General features: G+C 52.8%; 2 protein-coding genes across 2 annotated transcripts; one reads left to right on the top strand and one right to left on the bottom strand.

Moving 5' to 3' along the window:
- Positions 1-206: 206 nt before the first annotated feature.
- UBXN10 (UBX domain protein 10) lies at positions 207-1,013 on the bottom strand. Its single transcript, XM_075538421.1, has one exon. It carries the CDS (start codon positions 1,011-1,013, stop codon positions 207-209), a length of 807 nt encoding a protein of 268 aa, XP_075394536.1.
- Positions 1,014-3,828: 2,815 nt separating this feature from the next.
- LOC142433593 (large ribosomal subunit protein eL34-like) lies at positions 3,829-4,234 on the top strand. The gene has a single exon (XM_075538416.1). The coding sequence runs from the start codon at positions 3,847-3,849 to the stop codon at positions 4,198-4,200; it is 354 nt and encodes a 117-aa protein (XP_075394531.1). The 5' UTR covers positions 3,829-3,846; the 3' UTR covers positions 4,201-4,234.
- The last annotated feature ends 14,016 nt before the right edge of the window (positions 4,235-18,250 follow it).

Here is an 18,250-nt window from a genome sequence, read left to right as displayed (position 1 = left end):
AGGGCCCGAGAGGCTCTGGCCACCAGGAAGCAGGCCTGCTACCCCACTTGGGGAGCAAGAAGATCCCCCCGCTTCACAGGAGATGCTGTGAAGACAAGCGTGCCTGGCATGGAAGCTGCACCTGGTCCACATGGCACGTGTGAGGCCGCGGCGCTGAGCACGCTCCTGGCTCAGACGCCCAGCATCCCGTCTGGGTGGCTGCGGATTCAGGGCCACCCCTCCCTGTCTTCCTGGGAGATGCTCAGCACGGACTTATGGGGGATCTGGCACTCCTGTAGAGATCTGGTGAGGTCCGAGAACCTCCTCCGGGGCACCTCCATCGTTTCGATGCTGCAGCAAGGGTAGGTGGTCTGGTTCTTCTGCTCGGCCACGGCGACCACCGTGTGCAAGGCATCCGTTGGCCGGAAGTGGCGGACAAACCTCTGGCCGGATGGGGACCTGACTGCGAGCAGCAGCCTTGGCTCTTGGTCTGAAGGTTCCTCTAAGTTTCCAGCCCTGAAGAAGCCCTGCTGCTTGGTTCGGATAGTAACTTTCTCCTCCGGGGGACAAGCCCCAGCGCTGGCATCTTCTTTCCTTGGCTTCAGCTGCAGGGAGCTGGCCCCTTGAGTCTCCCCAACCCGTTCCTCCAGACTCCTCCGGTTAATGGAAGGGAGGACTGGGTATTTATTGAGCGAGGAGGCGGAGGAGGCCCCAAAGGGCACCTGTTGCTGCAGCAACTCAGGGATCTCGTTGGGAGCACCGTGGGCAGGAGATCTGGGGGTGCAGGCCCCGGGCTTCCGGCTGGTCGGTGGCTCGCAGGGAGCCGGCTGGGGCGGAGCAGGCGGTGTGTGGCTGGAGCTCGCTGCCGCGCCCTGGGCGGCGTGGAGGCTGGGCCGTGTTCGGCCCTTGGCGGACTTGGGCCTTATGACATGCATGGTCACTGGTCTGGGCTGCCAGAGGAAGGTGTCAGCTGCCGGGCCGACAGCACGGTTGTGGTCAAGCGGTGCGATGTTCACAGGGGCTTCTGTGGCCATTGCGTCTCAAGACCCCTGAGGGAGCAGGAAGAAACAGAGGCCAGGCGTTAAACTTCCTGGGGCTTCTTCAGCCTCGCCATCCACTCCCCGAGTGGCCAGCAAAAGGTGCCAATGAGTGCCTTTGCCAACCACCCACATAGGCGCTGGGGCCCAGCTTCCCTGCAGCGCTGAGAGGAGATGGCAGGAGAGCAGAGAAGCCCCTGTGCACCGAGGAAGAGCCCCTTCTCAGCTCCACTTTCACTCTCTCCTGCAATCTCTGCTCAGGACTGCTTCCCCTGTGGCCTGGCTCCCCCATCCTGTGCGACTCTGCACAGTTCACTTAGTACTAACCCTCAGTATTTGAATACTTAGGTATCGCCAGATGGCACAAATGGCTAGCATGTTTGGCTGCTAACCAAAAGGTTGGAGGTTCAAGTCTACCCAAAAGAGCTCGCAAGAAGGTCCTGGTGGTGAAAACTCGGCTGTTGAAAACCTATGGGCCATCTGGGGTGGCCATGAGTTAGACCTGACCCAGGGCCACGGTTCTGGTTGGAGCAAGGAATGCCAGTTAGACCCACCCCCACTGGCCTGTCGGTCTGTCGCCCTGGGTGGCTGTGTGTTGCTGTGAGCGATGTCACTGGTATTTAAAATGCCAGCAGGGTCACCGAAAGTGAGCATGCTTCAGCAGAGCTTCCAGAGTAAAAAGCAGCTTACATTTAGTTTTGAAGACCAGAGAATTGATGTGTGGTGCTGGTGAGGAATACTGAAGGCCAGACAAATCCGTCTTGGAAGAAGTACGGCCAGAGTGCTCCTTAGAGGCAAGGACGGCGAGACTTCACCTTACACACTTTGGACGTGTTGTCTGGAGAGACCAGGCCCTGCAGGACATCATGCTTGGTAAGATGGAAGGGCTGAGAAAAAGAGGCAGGCCCTGGAGGACATGGACAGATCCAATGACTGTCACAATGGGCTCAAGCATGGGAACCACTGTGTGGACGATGTCGGACCGGACAGCGTTTCTTTCCTGGGATGCACAGGGCGGCTGTGGGTCGGCACCTGCTCAACGGCAACTAACAACAATAACTCAAAAAAAAGAAGAGGCTGCCCACATCCAGGGAATTAGCCCCTGAAAACCCGGGCAGATACGGAAGGGCTGACGACTAGAAGCAGTACACTGTCAGAGAGGGTGCCCGGAGATGGCTGGGAGATGGCACCCTCTCCTCAGGTCGGAAGGAGGGAGGGCTGTCTTCTTAAAGCCGAGTGGACAGTGACAGGGAGGAGTGAAGCTTGTATGAGTTCAAGCCTTCGGGGCGTTCAGTGCCTGGCCTGGCACACTCAAATGTGAAGAAACAGATGCAAAAATCTACCAGGAATCAGAATTTGGAATGTATGAAGTAGCAATCTAGGAAAATCGGACTTCATCCAAATGCAATGGAACACATAAAGATCGATATCTTGGGCATCACTGAGCTGAAAGGGACTGTGATTGGCAAATTCGAATCAGAAAATCGCATGGTTTACTATGCTGGGACTGACACACTCAAGAGGAACTGCACTGGATTCCCAGGCCCAAAGGACACTTCAAGATCTATTCTGAAGGACAATGTTGCCTGTGTTACAATTATATCTGTATGACTTCAAGGAAATCCAATCAATACAACTATTATTCAATCTTATGTAGCAACCACTAAAGCTAGTGATGAAGAATTCTACCAATGTCTTCAGTTGGAAATTGATCACACATGCAAGCAGTGTGCATGGATAATTATTGGCGATTGGAATACGAAAGTTAAAAACAGAAAAGACGGCACCGTAGTTGGAAAATATGCCTTTGGTGATAAAAATGAAGCTGGAGGTCGCATGATAGAATTTTGCAAGAACAATGACTTATTCCTAGCAAATATCATTCTTCAAAAACAGATTTCAACCAGACACCTAGATTTCTCCAGCTAGAATGCACAGAAATCAAATTGACTACATCAGTGGGAAAAATGATGGGGAAGATTAATATCAGCAGCTAAAACCAGGCCAGGGGTGACTGTGGAACAGACCACCAATTGCGCATATGTAAGTTCAGGATGAAGCTGAAGAAAATTAAAGCAAGTCTACAAGAGCGAAAATACAACCTGAATTTTTAGAACATCTTGAAAACAGTTTTGCTGTGCTGAACGCTAATGACGGAAGAGTCGAGGAGACGTGGGATGACGTCAAGAACATCCTTCATGAAGAAAGCAGCTCTTAAAAAGACAAGGAATGAAAGATCAACGTGGGTGTCAGAAGAGACTCTGAAATTTGCTCTTGATTGTAGAGTAGCTAAGTCCAAGAGCTGAACAGAATTTCAAAGGGCAGCTCAAGACAAAGTCAAATGCTATAGTGAAAAAGTGCAAAGACCTAGAGCTAGAATACCAAAAATTAAGCATGTGCTCAGCATATCGTACCCCGAGAGGCCTCAAGAAAGCATTCAAGCCTCGGCTGCCAGATTGAAAGTCTATGGGAAGAATAGCAAACGATGCTGGAAGCGTCAAAAGAAGATGGCATCCATAGAATACAGTCACCTTCGCAAAAAGGACTGGCTGACAGCCCACCATTTCAGGAGGCAACCTATGAGCCAGAGCCATGGTACTGAAGGGAGAAGTTCAAGCTGCAATGAAAGCATTATCCAAAGTCATGGCTCAAGGATTCGGTGGAATACCAGTTGAACGGTTTCAACAAGCTGATGAAGTACTGGAAGCACTCACTCATCTATGCCAGGAAATTGGCAGACAACCACTTGGCCATGACTGGAAGAGATCCATGTGTGTATCCATTCCAAATAAGACTGACCCGCCGGAGACGCTGTGTGGAGGCATTCAAAATGGTTCAGCGTCTGACCTACCGGCGTAGGCTGTCCTACAACACAGCCTCTAACAAAACTAGACTGTCCCGAACCCCTGGTAACAGAATCGTTTACCTGTATACAAAGAAGGTTGGGAAAGCGCCAAAATCTGCATGTGGCGTGTGCCCGGGCAGACTTCGTGGGGTCCGTGCTATGAGACCCAAAGTTCTCATGAGGTTGTCCAAAACCAAAAAACATGTCAGCAGGGCTTATGGTGGGTCCATGTGCGCTAAATGTGTCCGAGACAGGATCAAGCAAGCTTTCCTGATTGAGGAGCAGAAAATCGTGGTGAAAGTGTTGAAGGCACAAGCACAGAGTCAAAAGGCTAAATAAATACAAATGAAGCTTGTTTGAATAATAAAAAAAAGAGACTGACCCAACAGAATGCTCAAATGATAGCACAGCATTAAAACCACGTGCAAGCAAACTTTTGCTGAAAACCAGTTTCAGGAGTCCATTGACAGGGAGCTGCCAGAGGTTCAGGCTGGATTCAGAAGAGGACGTGGAACACGGGATATCATTGCTGATGTCAGATGGAGCTTGGCTGAAAGGAGAGTACCAGAGCCATGTTTGCTTGTGCTTTATTGACTACACAAAGACATTCGACTGTGTGGCTCGTAACAAACTGTGGATATCCTTGAGAAGAAGGGGAATTCCAGAACGGTTTATTGTGTTTATGTGGAACTTGTACATGGATCCAAAGGCAGTTGTGTGAACAGAACAAGGGCGTACTGCATGATTTGAAACCAAGAAAGGTGTTCTGGAGGGCTGTACCATCTCACCACACTTACTCGACCTGCACGCTGTGCAAACAACCCGAAAAGCTGGATTATATGCTGAAGAAGGTGGCATCAGGCTTGGAGGAAGGCTTATTATCCACCCTCAGTCTGCAGATGACCCCGCCTTGCTTACTGAAGGTGTGGAGGACTTGCAACTTGCCGCACTGGCTGAAGCAGCTCAGGAATTGCGGTCTTCAGAATGGATTAAAACTCTGCATAAAGACCAAAATCCTCCCCAATGGACCGATCAGAAAACGAACTCGCTGCCATGGAATCTATGCTGACTCAAAGTGAGCCTATAGGACAGAGTAGAAATGTCCCTGTAAGCACCAAGAAGCAGCACCGGGATACATGGAGGAAAGACTGAAGTTGTAGAGGATTTTGTCTTGCTTGGCTTCATAAGCAATGTTCATGGAAGCAGCAGTCAAGGGATGAAACAGCACACGGCCTTGGGTCAATCTGCTGCACAAGACCTCTTTAAAGTGCTGAAAAGCAGAGATCCTACTTTGAGGACTAAAGTGCGCCTGACCCCAGCCAGGGCATGTTCAATTGCCTCTGATGCAAGTGAGCGTTGGACACTGAATAAGGGCCACGAAGGAAGAGTCCATGCATCGGAATTGCGGCGCTGGAGAAAAATATCGAAAGTACCATGGACTGCCAAAAGAACAAACAGATCTGTCTTTGAAGGAGTGCAGCCGGCATGCTCCTTGGAGGCGAGGATGGGGAGACTTTGTCTCAAGTAGAGTAGCAGGTCAGTGAAAAGGAGGCAGGCCCTCAATAACAGGGATCGACACAATGGCTGCAACACAGGACTCCAATCGAAGGACATTTGTGAGGCTGGCAAAGGACCCGGCAGTGTTTTGCTCCGTTGTACACGGGGGTCACTGTGTACTGAAACTGACTTGATGGCACCTAACAATCAGAACAGTTAAACCAAATGGCATCGAAGCCTGTCTGCGCCAATGCATGACCTCTTCTCCCACCGCCATCTTGATGGCCCTTCCCTGAAGACCATCTCTAACACCTCGCTCACTCTATTCCAGTTAAAGCCTTCCGGGACATTGCACGTGGCTTGCTGGCTGCCTGGCTCCTTCTGCATCCTGACCGCCACCCAAGACAGCTGCGTCCTCTGCCCACAGTCTGGCCAGGTCTCTCCCAGACTCCCAAGACCTCCTGAGGGCTTCCAGACCCATGGTTCTCAGGAAGCAGCATGTTTAGGTAGCGAAGGATGCAGGCGTGGGTGCCACACAGTCTCGGGTTCGAAATCTGCCTCTGTGACTAGCTAGCTGTACAACCATGGGGCAGGCATGCCACCTTTCGGGTACATATGTTTCCCAAGCTAGAGAATTCCCTGTGTGACCGTGAAGACATTACTCAGAGAGCGCTGCACCGCAGTTTGCTTATCTCTGAGATGAGGACTTACGAGAAGGCGGGAGCTAAGGCAGCAAGCCTCACGGCCCAGCATGGAGTCGAGGGCTCATTTAAGGTTAGACCTTTGGGAGTGGTTTTTCAGCTTGTTCTCGGTGCCTTATCCTAGGTCCACAGCTGTACCTGATGCGTCTGCCTTTCTCCGAGGGTGTCCTGCGTGGTGCCACTCGTAGTCACCCGAACCACCTGGCTGACTCGGGCGACCCACTAGCCCTGCCCACCGTACAGGAAAGCCATGAGATTGAGTCCCAAGAGCTGCTACCTAGGAAACTGACTTGAAAATGCGGAATAATGTCCCCAGTGTATTCTTACTGATTCTACACTCTCCCCTTATCAAACCAAACCCGTTGCCGCTGTCCGGCACCATAGGACTGAGGAGGACGGAACCCTCACAGGGCTCCTGCTGCCCCTCCACCAGACGGACTGACACGGTGGCTGCAACAATGGGCGCAAGTCGAACTGAGGGTGGTGCGAGACTGGGCAGTGGCCGGTTCGGCTGTCCACAGGGATGCGAGGAGCTGGCAGCAACTCAGTGAGATCCAGTCACAACCTTGATGAGAAGCAGCCTGCTCCCTCTTTGCCCGGGAAGAGACCGGTGCGTTTGAACAGCAGACCCTCCTGTTAGCAGTCAGTGCCCACAGCTTTTCTCCCGCCTGCAGTTCCCTCATACGTATACTCATACTCCAAGCTACCGCCAGCACACGGCTCTGAACAGTGAGCCTCAAGGGTCACTTGGGTGTGCTATCAAAGTGGCCTACTTGGAGGGGCCGACTTTCTCCTTCCCCCTGAAAACACAACCAAACCAAATGCAAGCGATGCCATCTGCTGCTGACGGCTAGTCAGCTCACAGCCATAGCAGCTACGCTCGCTGACAGGGCGTCTCTGCAGCGCTCTGTCAGCACTCCACTACTCCTAGAAGGGTGCAGCTCGGACCCACCAGAGGTAGGGCAGACTAAAGGCCTGGAGACCCAGCTCTGCAAGGTCTCAGCCCCTGGAAACTCTGTGAGGGGCAGTTCTGCGCCCACTGAGGTGGGGTCATCACGGGCCAGCGTCCCCTCCACGGCCACCGTACTGGCTTTTGCGGCTGTCTCCATTGCACACACAGACCGGGTCTGTCGACACTCCCGTTTTCCACGGCTCCCTAGTCTTTCGCACCCAATCTGGCTGCCGGGAGTTCAGAAGCCTCCTCCTTGGCAAAGCCTTGGTGTCAAAAAAGCCTACCTCTCCTTCTCCGTTAATCTATTTTCTGATCAACCGTGAAGCATGTGGGCTCTTTCCTACCGCCTCATTTTAGATGGGCGCTAACGTCTTTCTCTTTTAATGAAGCGGCTCTGCACTTGAACTCCGGACGACACGTGAAGGTTAGAATTGTCCAACTGTTCTCCCAAAGATAAGCTCAACTGGTAAACCGACTCCCCCTCACTGCCTACCCTCAGCCCTGGGTGGAATGGCTATTAATTTGCCACAGCTTCTCCCAATTTATCACAGGCTTGGCTCCCAACTCCCACACATGCCTGGGGAAGGTTTAACTTGTCAGTAAGTTTGGTAACTTAGAAACCTCATCCTTAACAACTTTGATGAGGGAAGTCATGTGTTCCCACCAGCTCTCCGTTGGCTTATTTTTAACAGTGAAACCCAAGGATGGGCAAGCACTTTCTACACCTCTCAGTACAGTATAATTATCCATGTTCAGGGGGTGTCACCATCAAGACGCCCTGGTCATAAGATAACATGACTGTTGAGTTATCTCAGAGAAAAACCTCAATTATGACTAATTCCCATAAACCCACTCATGGTTATTTAAAGACTAACACCTCCTTCAGGTAAAACCATCCCATTGAACCTGCTTTCATAACCTGCTGCCTCCCCCCCACCCCGGCCCAGTTGCAGGGACCATCTGTTATATGGAGGAAACACCAGCAACAATCCCCAACAGCCATGACATGTAGGGGTGGGGGTGGGGAGAGGGGGCCATGGGGAAGAGAGGTAAGGGAGACGGGTGTTTGGGGATCTGGGTCAACTGTGCCTCTGTGTTCCCCCACCTCCCCCCCCACCCCGAGGGTCCCAAGCTCAGGTGGCCTCCGTCACACCCATCACAATCCCTGTCCTGCTCCTTCATCATCCCCAAACTCAAAACCACACCCCAAGATTCAAAACCTCACCCCCTGCCTTGGAGTCAGTGATGGCTCATAGCAACCCTACCGGGTAAAACTGTCCCTTTGGGTTTCCAGGCCATCACTCATGACAGGAGTAGATAGCCTCATTTTTCTCTCAAGGACCTGGTGGGTATTTTGAACTGCTGACCTCGCTGTTAGCAGCCCAAGGCATTACCCACTAGGCCACTTCCCCACCCAAGGCCGGTGGTACTTCAACACAAAGGGCTTTGATGAGATCCAGGCGGCACCCTCCATCAGGCAGCCTGCTGAATAGACACGCAGCTCGTTTACTTAAACACAGTAGCTGCATCCTGGAGGCCTGCTAGGAGTCGGCAAACAAATACTGGTAATAGTTTCCAAGAAGTTGCCAACACGGCAGCTGCCCATTCCTCCCGATGATCCCCAGACAGCTCAGAAGCAATGAGGGGGACTTTTCATGGGAGAAGGGGAAGCCAGATCTCTGACCCCCACCAGGGGGTCGGACCATCCCCTGTCTCATTGGCAACCTGAATGTAAAGCAACAGGAAATCCATAAAACATAACCACCCACCCACAGACCATCTGCTGGTATTTACCCAGAATGCACACTCTGAATTGGTCTTTTAAAAATGCTTACCCAAAGTTGCTGAACGCAAAAAAGTAAAATAAAATAAATAAGATCTTGCTCTGTAAATCCTCACCTAATTCACAATTTAAAAAATTTTTTCTTAATGTTTATCAGTTAGTACTATGGCAGGCCAACTCCCACCCCATGAAGCTTTCAGGACAGAAAAACAAAACAAACAAACAAACAAACAAAACCCTTCAGGGCACCAACGGGAGCGGGCAGGTGGCCGGGGCTAAAGCAAACCTCGACTATTCCCAGCCCTCCCGAGACTCTTGATCAGAACACACTGTCCGCTGCAGCGCCCCATGTCTTTTAGGAGTGAGTGTCGAGCAAGGCCACAAGCCACCAAGAGGAACGAAGGTTTGGCTGGGGCCCGGGGGAGGATTCCGTGGCCTGCCAGGTGTGGCAAAGGGGGGAGGGGGTGCTGGCGCAGGTGGTCAGCAGAGCAGAGCAGGCAGGTGCACAGGGCTGGGGAAGCCTGCCTAGAGAATGCGAGCTGACTTAGGTGAAAAGAGCGCAGGTCCCAGAGGCTTTAGATCTGGTGCCCATTTCCATATGACAGGGATGTCCTTTTTTTAACCCTGCGTCTCAGTGTCCCTGCCTGGACCCCCAGCCACGAGGGGTTGGCCTAGCGGCTCCCCAGACTGGTGGGTTTCAGCAGAGCTCGCAGTTTTCCTGTTGCCCTCACAGTGTGTGCTCCACATCCTCCCCATCTTTTTTGGAGTGACCCCTCCCAAGGCTCCTCTGATCTGGTGGGGTTCGCCCATCGAGACTGGGTCTGGGGAGGCCCGCCTGGGACACGTGTCCGAGAGCTCAGGCCCTGCCTCTTCTGGTGTCCACAGCAGGCAGAGGGCCAGGGCCAGGTCCGCGGGATCGGGCACTGCTGCGCTCACCTCGAAGCTCCGCTCCATCCGCGCCTTTGCTCAGCTCCCCTCCTCGGTCTGCTGGTAAACAGCGCTGGTCTCCAGGGCAACCGCTACTGGGTGGGGAGGCACGTGCTTCCGGCTTGACCGGAACCGCCCTGGTGGGGTGGGGTGGGGTGGAGTTGAGGGGTGGGGGAGGGACCAGGGGCGGGAACGCTAGACTGAGAACCTCAGGTGAGTCAGTATGCATGCCCTTTGCTGGGAGCGACCCTGCCCAGTGGGTGTCAGAGAATCAGAGAAGCCCTAGCCCTTAGCCCATACTTGATCCATCTCTGCCTCTCCTGGGAGTGGGGGCACCGTCTGGGAGGGGGCGAAGCTGGGGGGGGAGGGGTGTCGCAGATCTCGCCTGCTCTCCAGGGTCACTGTGAGTCAGAATCAACTCAATGGCAGTGATTTTGGTTGGCTGGCTTTGTTTTTGTTCAATCAGGAGAGCCCCACTGGGCTGTCTTCTCTTTGGTCCAGCCCTTCACCACTGGGCCCCTGCGATCAGCCACCCCAGCACTTGCTTTGGCCATGTGTCCCTAACCCAGCAAATGACGTCTCCACTGCCTTTGCTTTTCATCTTGGGACCCCCAGGCTTTGCGCGTCTGCTTTTCCCCATCAACCAGCGCTTCTCTACCCGTGACCTTAGGTACTCTCTGCCCTGAATCCTCCGGGGCCTTGCCCGGCTGTCTTTAGCTCTCTCCCGTCTACTGAAGGCATCGCCCAAACCAGCCACCATCTGCCTTCTCTCCCTGCACTCCTGTACTGAAGAGAACTCAGCCAGACACACAGGCTGCTGCAATGGACGCGTGGGTCGCCGCCAGCACTGCACTTCCATCTTCCCCAGTACAGGTCTCTTGCCTTTCGGTGGCTATTTCTAAACCTGGTTCTCTCCCGGAGCTCTCCACCCCTTCCCTTCCTCTTTCCTCTCAGTAGCTCACCTTACCTCCCTTTTCGGAGAGAAAATAGAAGCCATCATATGGAAACCTACAAACTTGCCTGCCTTCACCTCCCTGTTTCCCGCCCTCCTGTTCTAATGGAAGGGGTGGCCGTCTTCTGGATCCATCCAAAATTAAGCACTCCCCTCCACTGACTCCCACTTGGCCGCAGACAAGCACACCCTCTCAGAACTCCAGACTTCCTCCTACAGTTCCTTCTGCAAAGCAGATTCTTCGCCACCTTCCTCAACGCTCCCCCACGCTCATTTACCTAATTCCTAAGTCACCCTTCACGCCCCACCTTCAGTGGATGAGGCCTTTCTGCCGAGATGCCATGAAGATGGTTGGTTTCGCAAGGAGTCCCCACAGCACCGCTGCCTGCCAGGCAACTGGGGTAGATGCTTGAGGCGTCACTTAGAGGCTGTGTTATTGAGGACAGTGTGAGGAGACATTCAAGATCCATATGATCAGCAACTAGAGTCAGGGTTTATTATGTGGCATCGCGGTAGTCTTTGCTGTCTGACCTGGGCAGAGGGTCTCAGGTAAGTTCGAGGCTGCCTTCCGCTGAGAGGCCACGTGACACGCTGTCACAGAGTTAAGCAATCAAGTGATTTTCATTGCCACTGGAGCTGAGAACGGAAGAGCAGGGAAACAGGCCCGATGGGATCACGTCCCAAGGGATCCGTAAAGACAGGAAGCCCTTTGGGGGAATGGGAAGGAGGAAGTCAGCCCAGCAGTGGGGCTTCTGTCTGTCACAGAGAGCACACTCCTGATCCTTGGGAACAGTTGGCGAGGCCTGGGCTGTCCTATCCCCGTTCCCCCCCTCTGCCTCCTCGTCTCCCGCACCCCTACCCCACCACCGTGGACATCCACGGAGACAGCCAAGGCCCCGGGAAGGTGCCGGAGATCGTGGTTTCGGAGCTGGAGTTTGTCATTCCTCTCTGGTAGCTTATTTCTCTTAGATGACTGTGAGAAACAACCTAAGCAAAGCTCTCCAGCCCTCCATCGCCCACCCAGAAAACGATGTAAGTGGGTTCTTCATCAGCACCTCAGAAGTCCACAGCCCTTTGCAAAACCAGATCGGCTTCTCATGCCCTCTGCGCGCGTGCTCCTGCCCCCCCCCCCCCCCGGTGATGAGGCCTGTGGCAGTGCATGCCTTCTGCTCCTGTGTGGGTGCCATGCACAGCTCCAGGGTAAGCCCAGAGGGAAGCGAAGGGAAAGAAGCTGCCAGTCAACTGCTGTGCCAGCCTGCTCTTTAAAGAGAGAGCCCACCTTGGGGCTCTGTCTCCTGTCCAGGGCCTGTGAGTGCCTGCTGTCTGTCATGCATGTGAAGGGGAGTCTCAGGAAACAGGAGCCGGCCTCTCTGCCCACCAGCTCAAAGAGGGCTCACTTTCTCTCCAGCCGCCTCTTGCTTTCCTTCACATCTCTCTCTCGGGGCCCTGAAACGAGACCTCAGTTTTTTTCACCTTCATGGTCTTGCCCATCCTCTTCCTGAAGCTAATCCAAATCGCCGATCCTTCAAAACTCATCTTAAAAAACATTTCTTCCATCAGGTCGTTGCTCATACCCCGCCCCATGACCTCATGTGTCCCTTCTTGTCCCTTTGGAGCTCGTGAGTCACCCTGTGTACCCTGCTTCCGGTAGCTTCTCTAAGAAACCTCCACAGCTGGCCTCCGTTGCCTTTGAAAACAACTTCCGTTGCCTTTGAAAACAACCCAGCGAATGAGTGGCAGTTTTAGAATGAAAGCCCAGCTGATTGCAAAGCTCTTCCTGCACCCAAGTATACCCTCTAGACCAGGGTCCTCAAACTTTTTAAACGGGGCCAGTTCACTGTCCCTCAGACCCGTTGGAGGACCAGACTATAGTTTTTAAAAAAAAAACACCTATGAACAAATTCCTATGCACACTGCACATATCTTATTTTGAAGTAAACAACAAATGGGGTAAAAACACCTGGCAGGCCAGATAAATGTCCTCAGCGGGCCTCATGTGGCCAGCGGGCTGTCGTTTGAGGACGCCTGCTCTATACCCTCTGAGTATATTGGTCGCAGGGGCTGTCTGTGGGTCAAGGCTCAAGTCTGAATCCTGACTTCACCACTGGCTAGCTAAGGGTCATCGGCAATGGATCTCGGGCAGCTAACTGTCAAAACTCCCTTGGACACTGGACTCCACAACTGTGGGATGGAGAGGTGGAGAGGATGAAATGAGATAGTCCAGGCAAAGATCCAGAACATCGCCAGGCACATGGTCAGGGCGTGGTAAGGGTGAGTGAGCATCTTTGAGAGTTGTTCTCACCCTGCGGCGCCCCTCTCCTTCCGGAGGGCACCCGTTCCTTAGCGGCAGGGACTTGACAACTGTCTGTGGCAAAGGACAATGAAATGAACAACGATGGTGTGGCGACTCCCCAGCTGGCTTTTCGATGGAGAGAGCAGCAAACTGCTGGTTAGCACCCCTCCAGGGTGTCGGCCTCGTAGTCCAAGGGACCTCCCCTCAGCTGAGCTGAAGGTAGGAACTCAGGATTTCTCAGCATCTTGTCTCCAAAGAGTCTTTGGCTGCTAGGGTCACTGAGGTTAGCTGTGGTTGAGCCCGTCCCTGCCTCCTGGTGACCCCACACGCAACAGGACAGAATGGCACCCATTCCTGCAGCATCACTCTGATGGGTTGAGGGTTGGACCATGGTGATCCCTCAAGGATCCGTTGACTGAGTTTTTGGAAATAGACCCCAGAGCTTCCTTTCTGTCTGTCTGGAAATTCTGCTGAAACCTGTTCAGCATCATCACAAACCAAAAGCCGTGAGTGGTGTTTGCACACAAGGTGAGCTGGCCGAGGAGAGAACCTGGGTCTTCTGCCCTCAGGTGGGGGTTGTACTACTGAACCACCTGTGACCCATCGCATTTGGAATGAGTGGTGTCTAAATTTCAGACCTGGGCCCAGTGTCCTGCCTCATCGGCCTTTGATCTCATCATCAGACATGCCAGTGGCTCTTACCTCTGTCATCGCAATCCATACATTCATCCAGTGTGTCAAGCACATTTGCACATATGCCGCCATCCTCATGCTCAAAGCATTGAGAAGGAAGCTTTTAGAAGAAGAAAAAGTATTTCAGCTTTTTCTCATTTGCCCCCATATCACTGGGAACTCCCCGAAGCTAACTCTCCACTCCTCGGTCTTCCTAAGAACACACCAAACATAGCAACAACTCACCATGGTTACAGCTGGCAAAATGCTCTCACCTTGGTGAGCTTCAATTTTGCAGGCAACCCTGGGTGGGGGACTAAGGCCATGGCCTCCCAGAGGAGAACACTGAAGTTCGAGGCGATTAAATCTCTCTGCCAGAAAGTGCTGGAGCGCCACCCCAACTTAGTCCTCTGACATGGAATTGGGAGTTCTCTTGTCCAAGGGAACCTTGTCTTGGAGACTCAAAATCAATCACTGTGCTGCAGGTATGGGCGAGCAGCTTGCTCCGACATCCAGGGGGATCAGGTTTCTGCGTTTGGTTAGTTACCATTTTAATCATTCCTCCCTGGCCTTCCTGCTAGTTAATAGCAGCCACGGTGACATCATTGCTATTCCATTTCTGGGTCTGAGCAAGAGAGGCGTGTCAGAATTGCGGTCAAAATAAGAGCATCGGGACATCTCCTGAGCTGCCCGGGGCGTTCTCAGGTTTGTTTGCTTAGCTGTGCCTTGCTCCAGGACAGCCCTTGGGTCAAAGAGACAGGTCAGCGAGGGATTAGCAGTCGCTGAGACAACACTAGAACCGGGTCCTGCATCTCCACTTGCAGGGCAAATCCCCTCACATCTCTGAGCCTCAGTTCCCCTGCTGGTAAACTAGGGTTAACTCTAAATGCTTTGTTGTGGGGTCTCCAGAGAGATTCAAGGAGGTACTCTGCACACCACCCTCGGCAGGTTGTCCTGGAGTTGCTTTCTGGACCTTGAAGTACAACTAGACTCTGACCGCTCCTTCATTTAGTCCTGATATGTATTTACTGCTCAACTCTCTGCGCCTCGTTACCTCATTTGCAAAACGAGGATACCGACAGTACTCCTCTAGCTGGGGGTTGGGGGCTGAGGCTGAAATGAGTAAGTAGTGGGTAAGTGCTCAGAACTGTGCAGGGGATGAACTAAGTACCCTGTAAACGCTGCCCATCGTCACTCATGTGCTCCAGGGCTAGGTCAGCACTAGTGTAGATAGACTTGACCCTTGGGCTCAGGCAGCTTGCAGGCTCTTATTTTCTCCCAGAGGTCCTCCTGAATGCACTGGAGCTGGGCGGCAGTGCAGAATTGTCCTGGGGGAGGCTAGGGGGCCACCACTGATAGCATCCGCTCAGCTGGACATTGGCCAGGAGAGGAGAGCATGACCTTGGCCGGGACAGCCCCGACAGCAATTCCCAGTAAGAGGCACGGCTGTGGTAGTGGCAGCAGCCGAGACCCTAGCCCTGGTGGGGGTGGGGGCGGGGGTGGGGTGGCATCTGCTAGAGCCTGTGCTAAGCACGGGGACCCAAACATAGAACTTCTCTTCATGCGCCTTTGCTGTCTATTTTGGTATTTACCCATTTGGTTTCTCCGGCTGGCTCGGAAGCCCTCCTTGGACCTGAATCGTGTCGCATTAGAGGAACACAGAGTTGGTGTTTATTAAAAGCCTGTCCTATGGTATGACCAGTAAAGCACCCGATCACCACCTGTCTATCAACATGTTGTACCACGGTGGCCTGAGTGTTGCCATGATACTGTATACCGTGCCAACTGCATATCAGGTATCAGAAGGGTCACACCTGGTGGCCTGGCGTCTGTAGGGTTTCCAGGGTGAGATAGACTAGGAAGAAAGGACTGATGATCAACAGCTGGAAAATCCACCGATAGAAGCTCACTAGATCCCCACAGGACATCGTCTGACTCACTCGCTTTGGACAAGCCCGCAGGAAGGCTCAGCCCCTGGAGGAAAGCATCGTGTTGGCCAGGGAGGAAGAAGGAGCCCCGTGTTGAGGCGGACGGACCCAGTAGCCACACAACAGTTGTGAGGGCGATGCAGGACTGGGCCGTGTTTTCTTCTGCTGTACACAAGGTCGCTCTCTGTCATGGGCATGGCAGCTATCTATCTTCAGTGCCAAGGTGCCTTTCTTTCTTCATCTCTGCAAAGAGTTGTCACCTGCTCGTTTGCAAGCTCTGAGCCCCTTCTTCATGGAGCGATCCTGCACACCCCTCCCCTCTCAGACTCAAGAGAAAGAGGCAGCAAGCCGGCAGAGGAGGAGCCTCATTAAAAGCACACCGAGCTGCCTTTGAAGTAAAGGCTGGCTGGGACCAGGCCTGGGAAGGGCCGGGTCTCATGGCATCCACTGGCATTTTGCTGAAAAGAGGGCGAAAATAACCAAGGTGCCTGCTGAACTCTCCTGGGCTTGGCAGCAGGACACTCATTTCAAAGTGTTGCCATCCAGCTGAAACTCCACACCTGTCAGATCCTCTCTGCCCAGCGGAGCTGTGGCTCTCATGCCAAGTCCCAGCGTTACCTGCGCCAGCCTGACTTAGGGCGCAGGCCTAGCAGGACCACTTGCATTTAAAGGGGGGCTGTGAGCTGATAGCATAAAGAGTCCGAGTAAGGAAGGCCCGCACACTCCTCTGTTGTCGAGTTGGAAATGTGCCAGGGGTGGGTCTCGTCATTGCTTGTGCTAATGATGCACTCAACTGAGAACCAGAACAGTGGAGGTTCCATTCAGGGGCACCTTAGAAGAAAGGCCTGTGATCTGTTTGGGGGGAAAACTAGAAAAAAATTGGCTGTTGGAAACTGGAGCACATTCTCCTCTTATACCACGTGGTGACAGCTAGCAACCACACTGACGGTGGCAGTTACATCAGATACTGTTAACTTGAGGAAGGGGTGGAGTCCAGCCAGTCAATCAGGTCACAGCTCAATGACCTCATTTGGAGGCATGACAGAGATAAATAGCTCACTGGCTGCCAGACACACTCTCTCTGCTACACATTCCTGTTGACAAGCCACATGGAGTTAAACTGATGGAGCCGAGCCCTGTAGCTGAGATGCTTCCACTGCCACTGGATCCGCAAGGCTTTCCACCCACTGGCCTGTGATCTTTCTGCATTTGGCATAATTGCATGTGTTGTATGAGTCGGAATAGGAATTTATCGATTGGCATCAGACGTATGAGCTAATATTAGACTATGGACTTGATCTGTACTGGGCTGGGATCTTTTCTTAATATACAATTACTCTTTGATAAGAAGTTCTCTGTTACACACATATGAGTGTCTCTGGATTTGTTTCCCTGGTTAACCCGTACTAACACACCGACTACCATGGTGCTTAATAACACAACTTGGTTTTACTTCCAGTGTTTCAGCCCTCCCTTGGCCCTCATAACAAGTCTGTGAATTAGGCATGAAGTCTGGGAAGCCTGGGCCCGAGGAAGTTCCTTGGCTTCTCAGAGTGGTAGGTTCCTGATCTCTAAAATGATAATAGGCTCTCCCCCCTGTGTGGTCGTTGAGGATTAACTAGCTCCCGTGAGCACTTCCCCAGCATGGTGCCTGGCATGTGGTAGTCAGCCTTCTGAATGAGTGTCAAATGATTGGTAGGTATTTTCAGTGTCACTTTGCAGGAGCGGGCACCAAGACTAAGACTAAGTTTAGAAAGGTTAAGCTTGTAAATGTGAAGCGGGGGGTGGGGGGTGGGGGGGCGGGGGGCGTGGGTTAAGGAACAGAAGTCTCCTCTTTCACACAGGAGCCAGGTGATCTCTGGCTGCTGTACCCCACACGCAGTCACGGCCCTTCCGTCAGTGGGGTTTGCACTGCTGTGGTTGATGTCAAGGATTTCATCTTGCTTGGATCCACAGTCAGTGCTCATGGAAGCAGCAGTCAAGAACGCAAGCAACACATTCATTGGGCAAACCTGCACGGAACCTCTTTAAACTATTGGAAAAGTGGGGTATCACTTGACTCAGCAACCTCACACGCACGTGAGAGCTGGACAATGAAGAAGGATGGTCGCAGAAGCACCGACGTCTTTGAGTGACGGCGCTCATGGAGAATATCAAAAGTACTGAGGACGGTCAGAAGAACAAGCAAATCTGTCTTGGAGGAAGTACAGCCAGAATGTTCCTTAGTGACAAGGATGGCGGCGACACCTCGTCTCACGTACTTTGGACATGTCCTCTGGAGAGACCCGTCCCTGGAAAAGGACAGCATGCTTGGAAAAGCAGATGATCATGCGGTGAAAGAGGAAGACCGTTGACGAGCTGGACGGACACAGCGGCTTCAACAATGGGCTCCGACATAAGAACAATGATGAGGATGCCGCAGGGCCGGGCGGTGTTTCCTTCTGTCAGATGTGGGTCCTGAAGAGTCAGCACTTACTCAACAAGGCCGAACAACAAGAAGAAGATGTTGACCAGGTTTCGGTGGAGCTTCTCGATGGAGATAGAGTAGGAAGAAAGACCTGGTAAACTGCTTCCTCCAAAGCAGTCAGTGAAAACCCTGTGGATCAGAACAGGTCAGTCCATTACTGATCCTGGGGATGGCACAGGCCAGGCAGCCTTTCAGTCCCTTGTGCACAGAGTTGCCT

The sequence above is a fragment of the Tenrec ecaudatus genome, chromosome 1 (genome assembly GCF_050624435.1).
Source record: "Tenrec ecaudatus isolate mTenEca1 chromosome 1, mTenEca1.hap1, whole genome shotgun sequence".
In the NCBI taxonomy this organism is placed as follows: Eukaryota; Metazoa; Chordata; class Mammalia; order Afrosoricida; family Tenrecidae; genus Tenrec; species Tenrec ecaudatus.
This window is presented reverse-complemented; position numbering and strand designations above follow the sequence as displayed.

What these genes read in the sequence shown, in the direction of transcription:
- LOC142433593 (XM_075538416.1), top strand. Translation starts at nt 3,847, where the DNA reads ATGGTTCAGCGTCTGACCTACCGGCGTAGGCTGTCCTACAACACAGCC.
- UBXN10 (XM_075538421.1), bottom strand. Translation starts at nt 1,013, where the DNA reads ATGGCCACAGAAGCCCCTGTGAACATCGCACCGCTTGACCACAACCGT.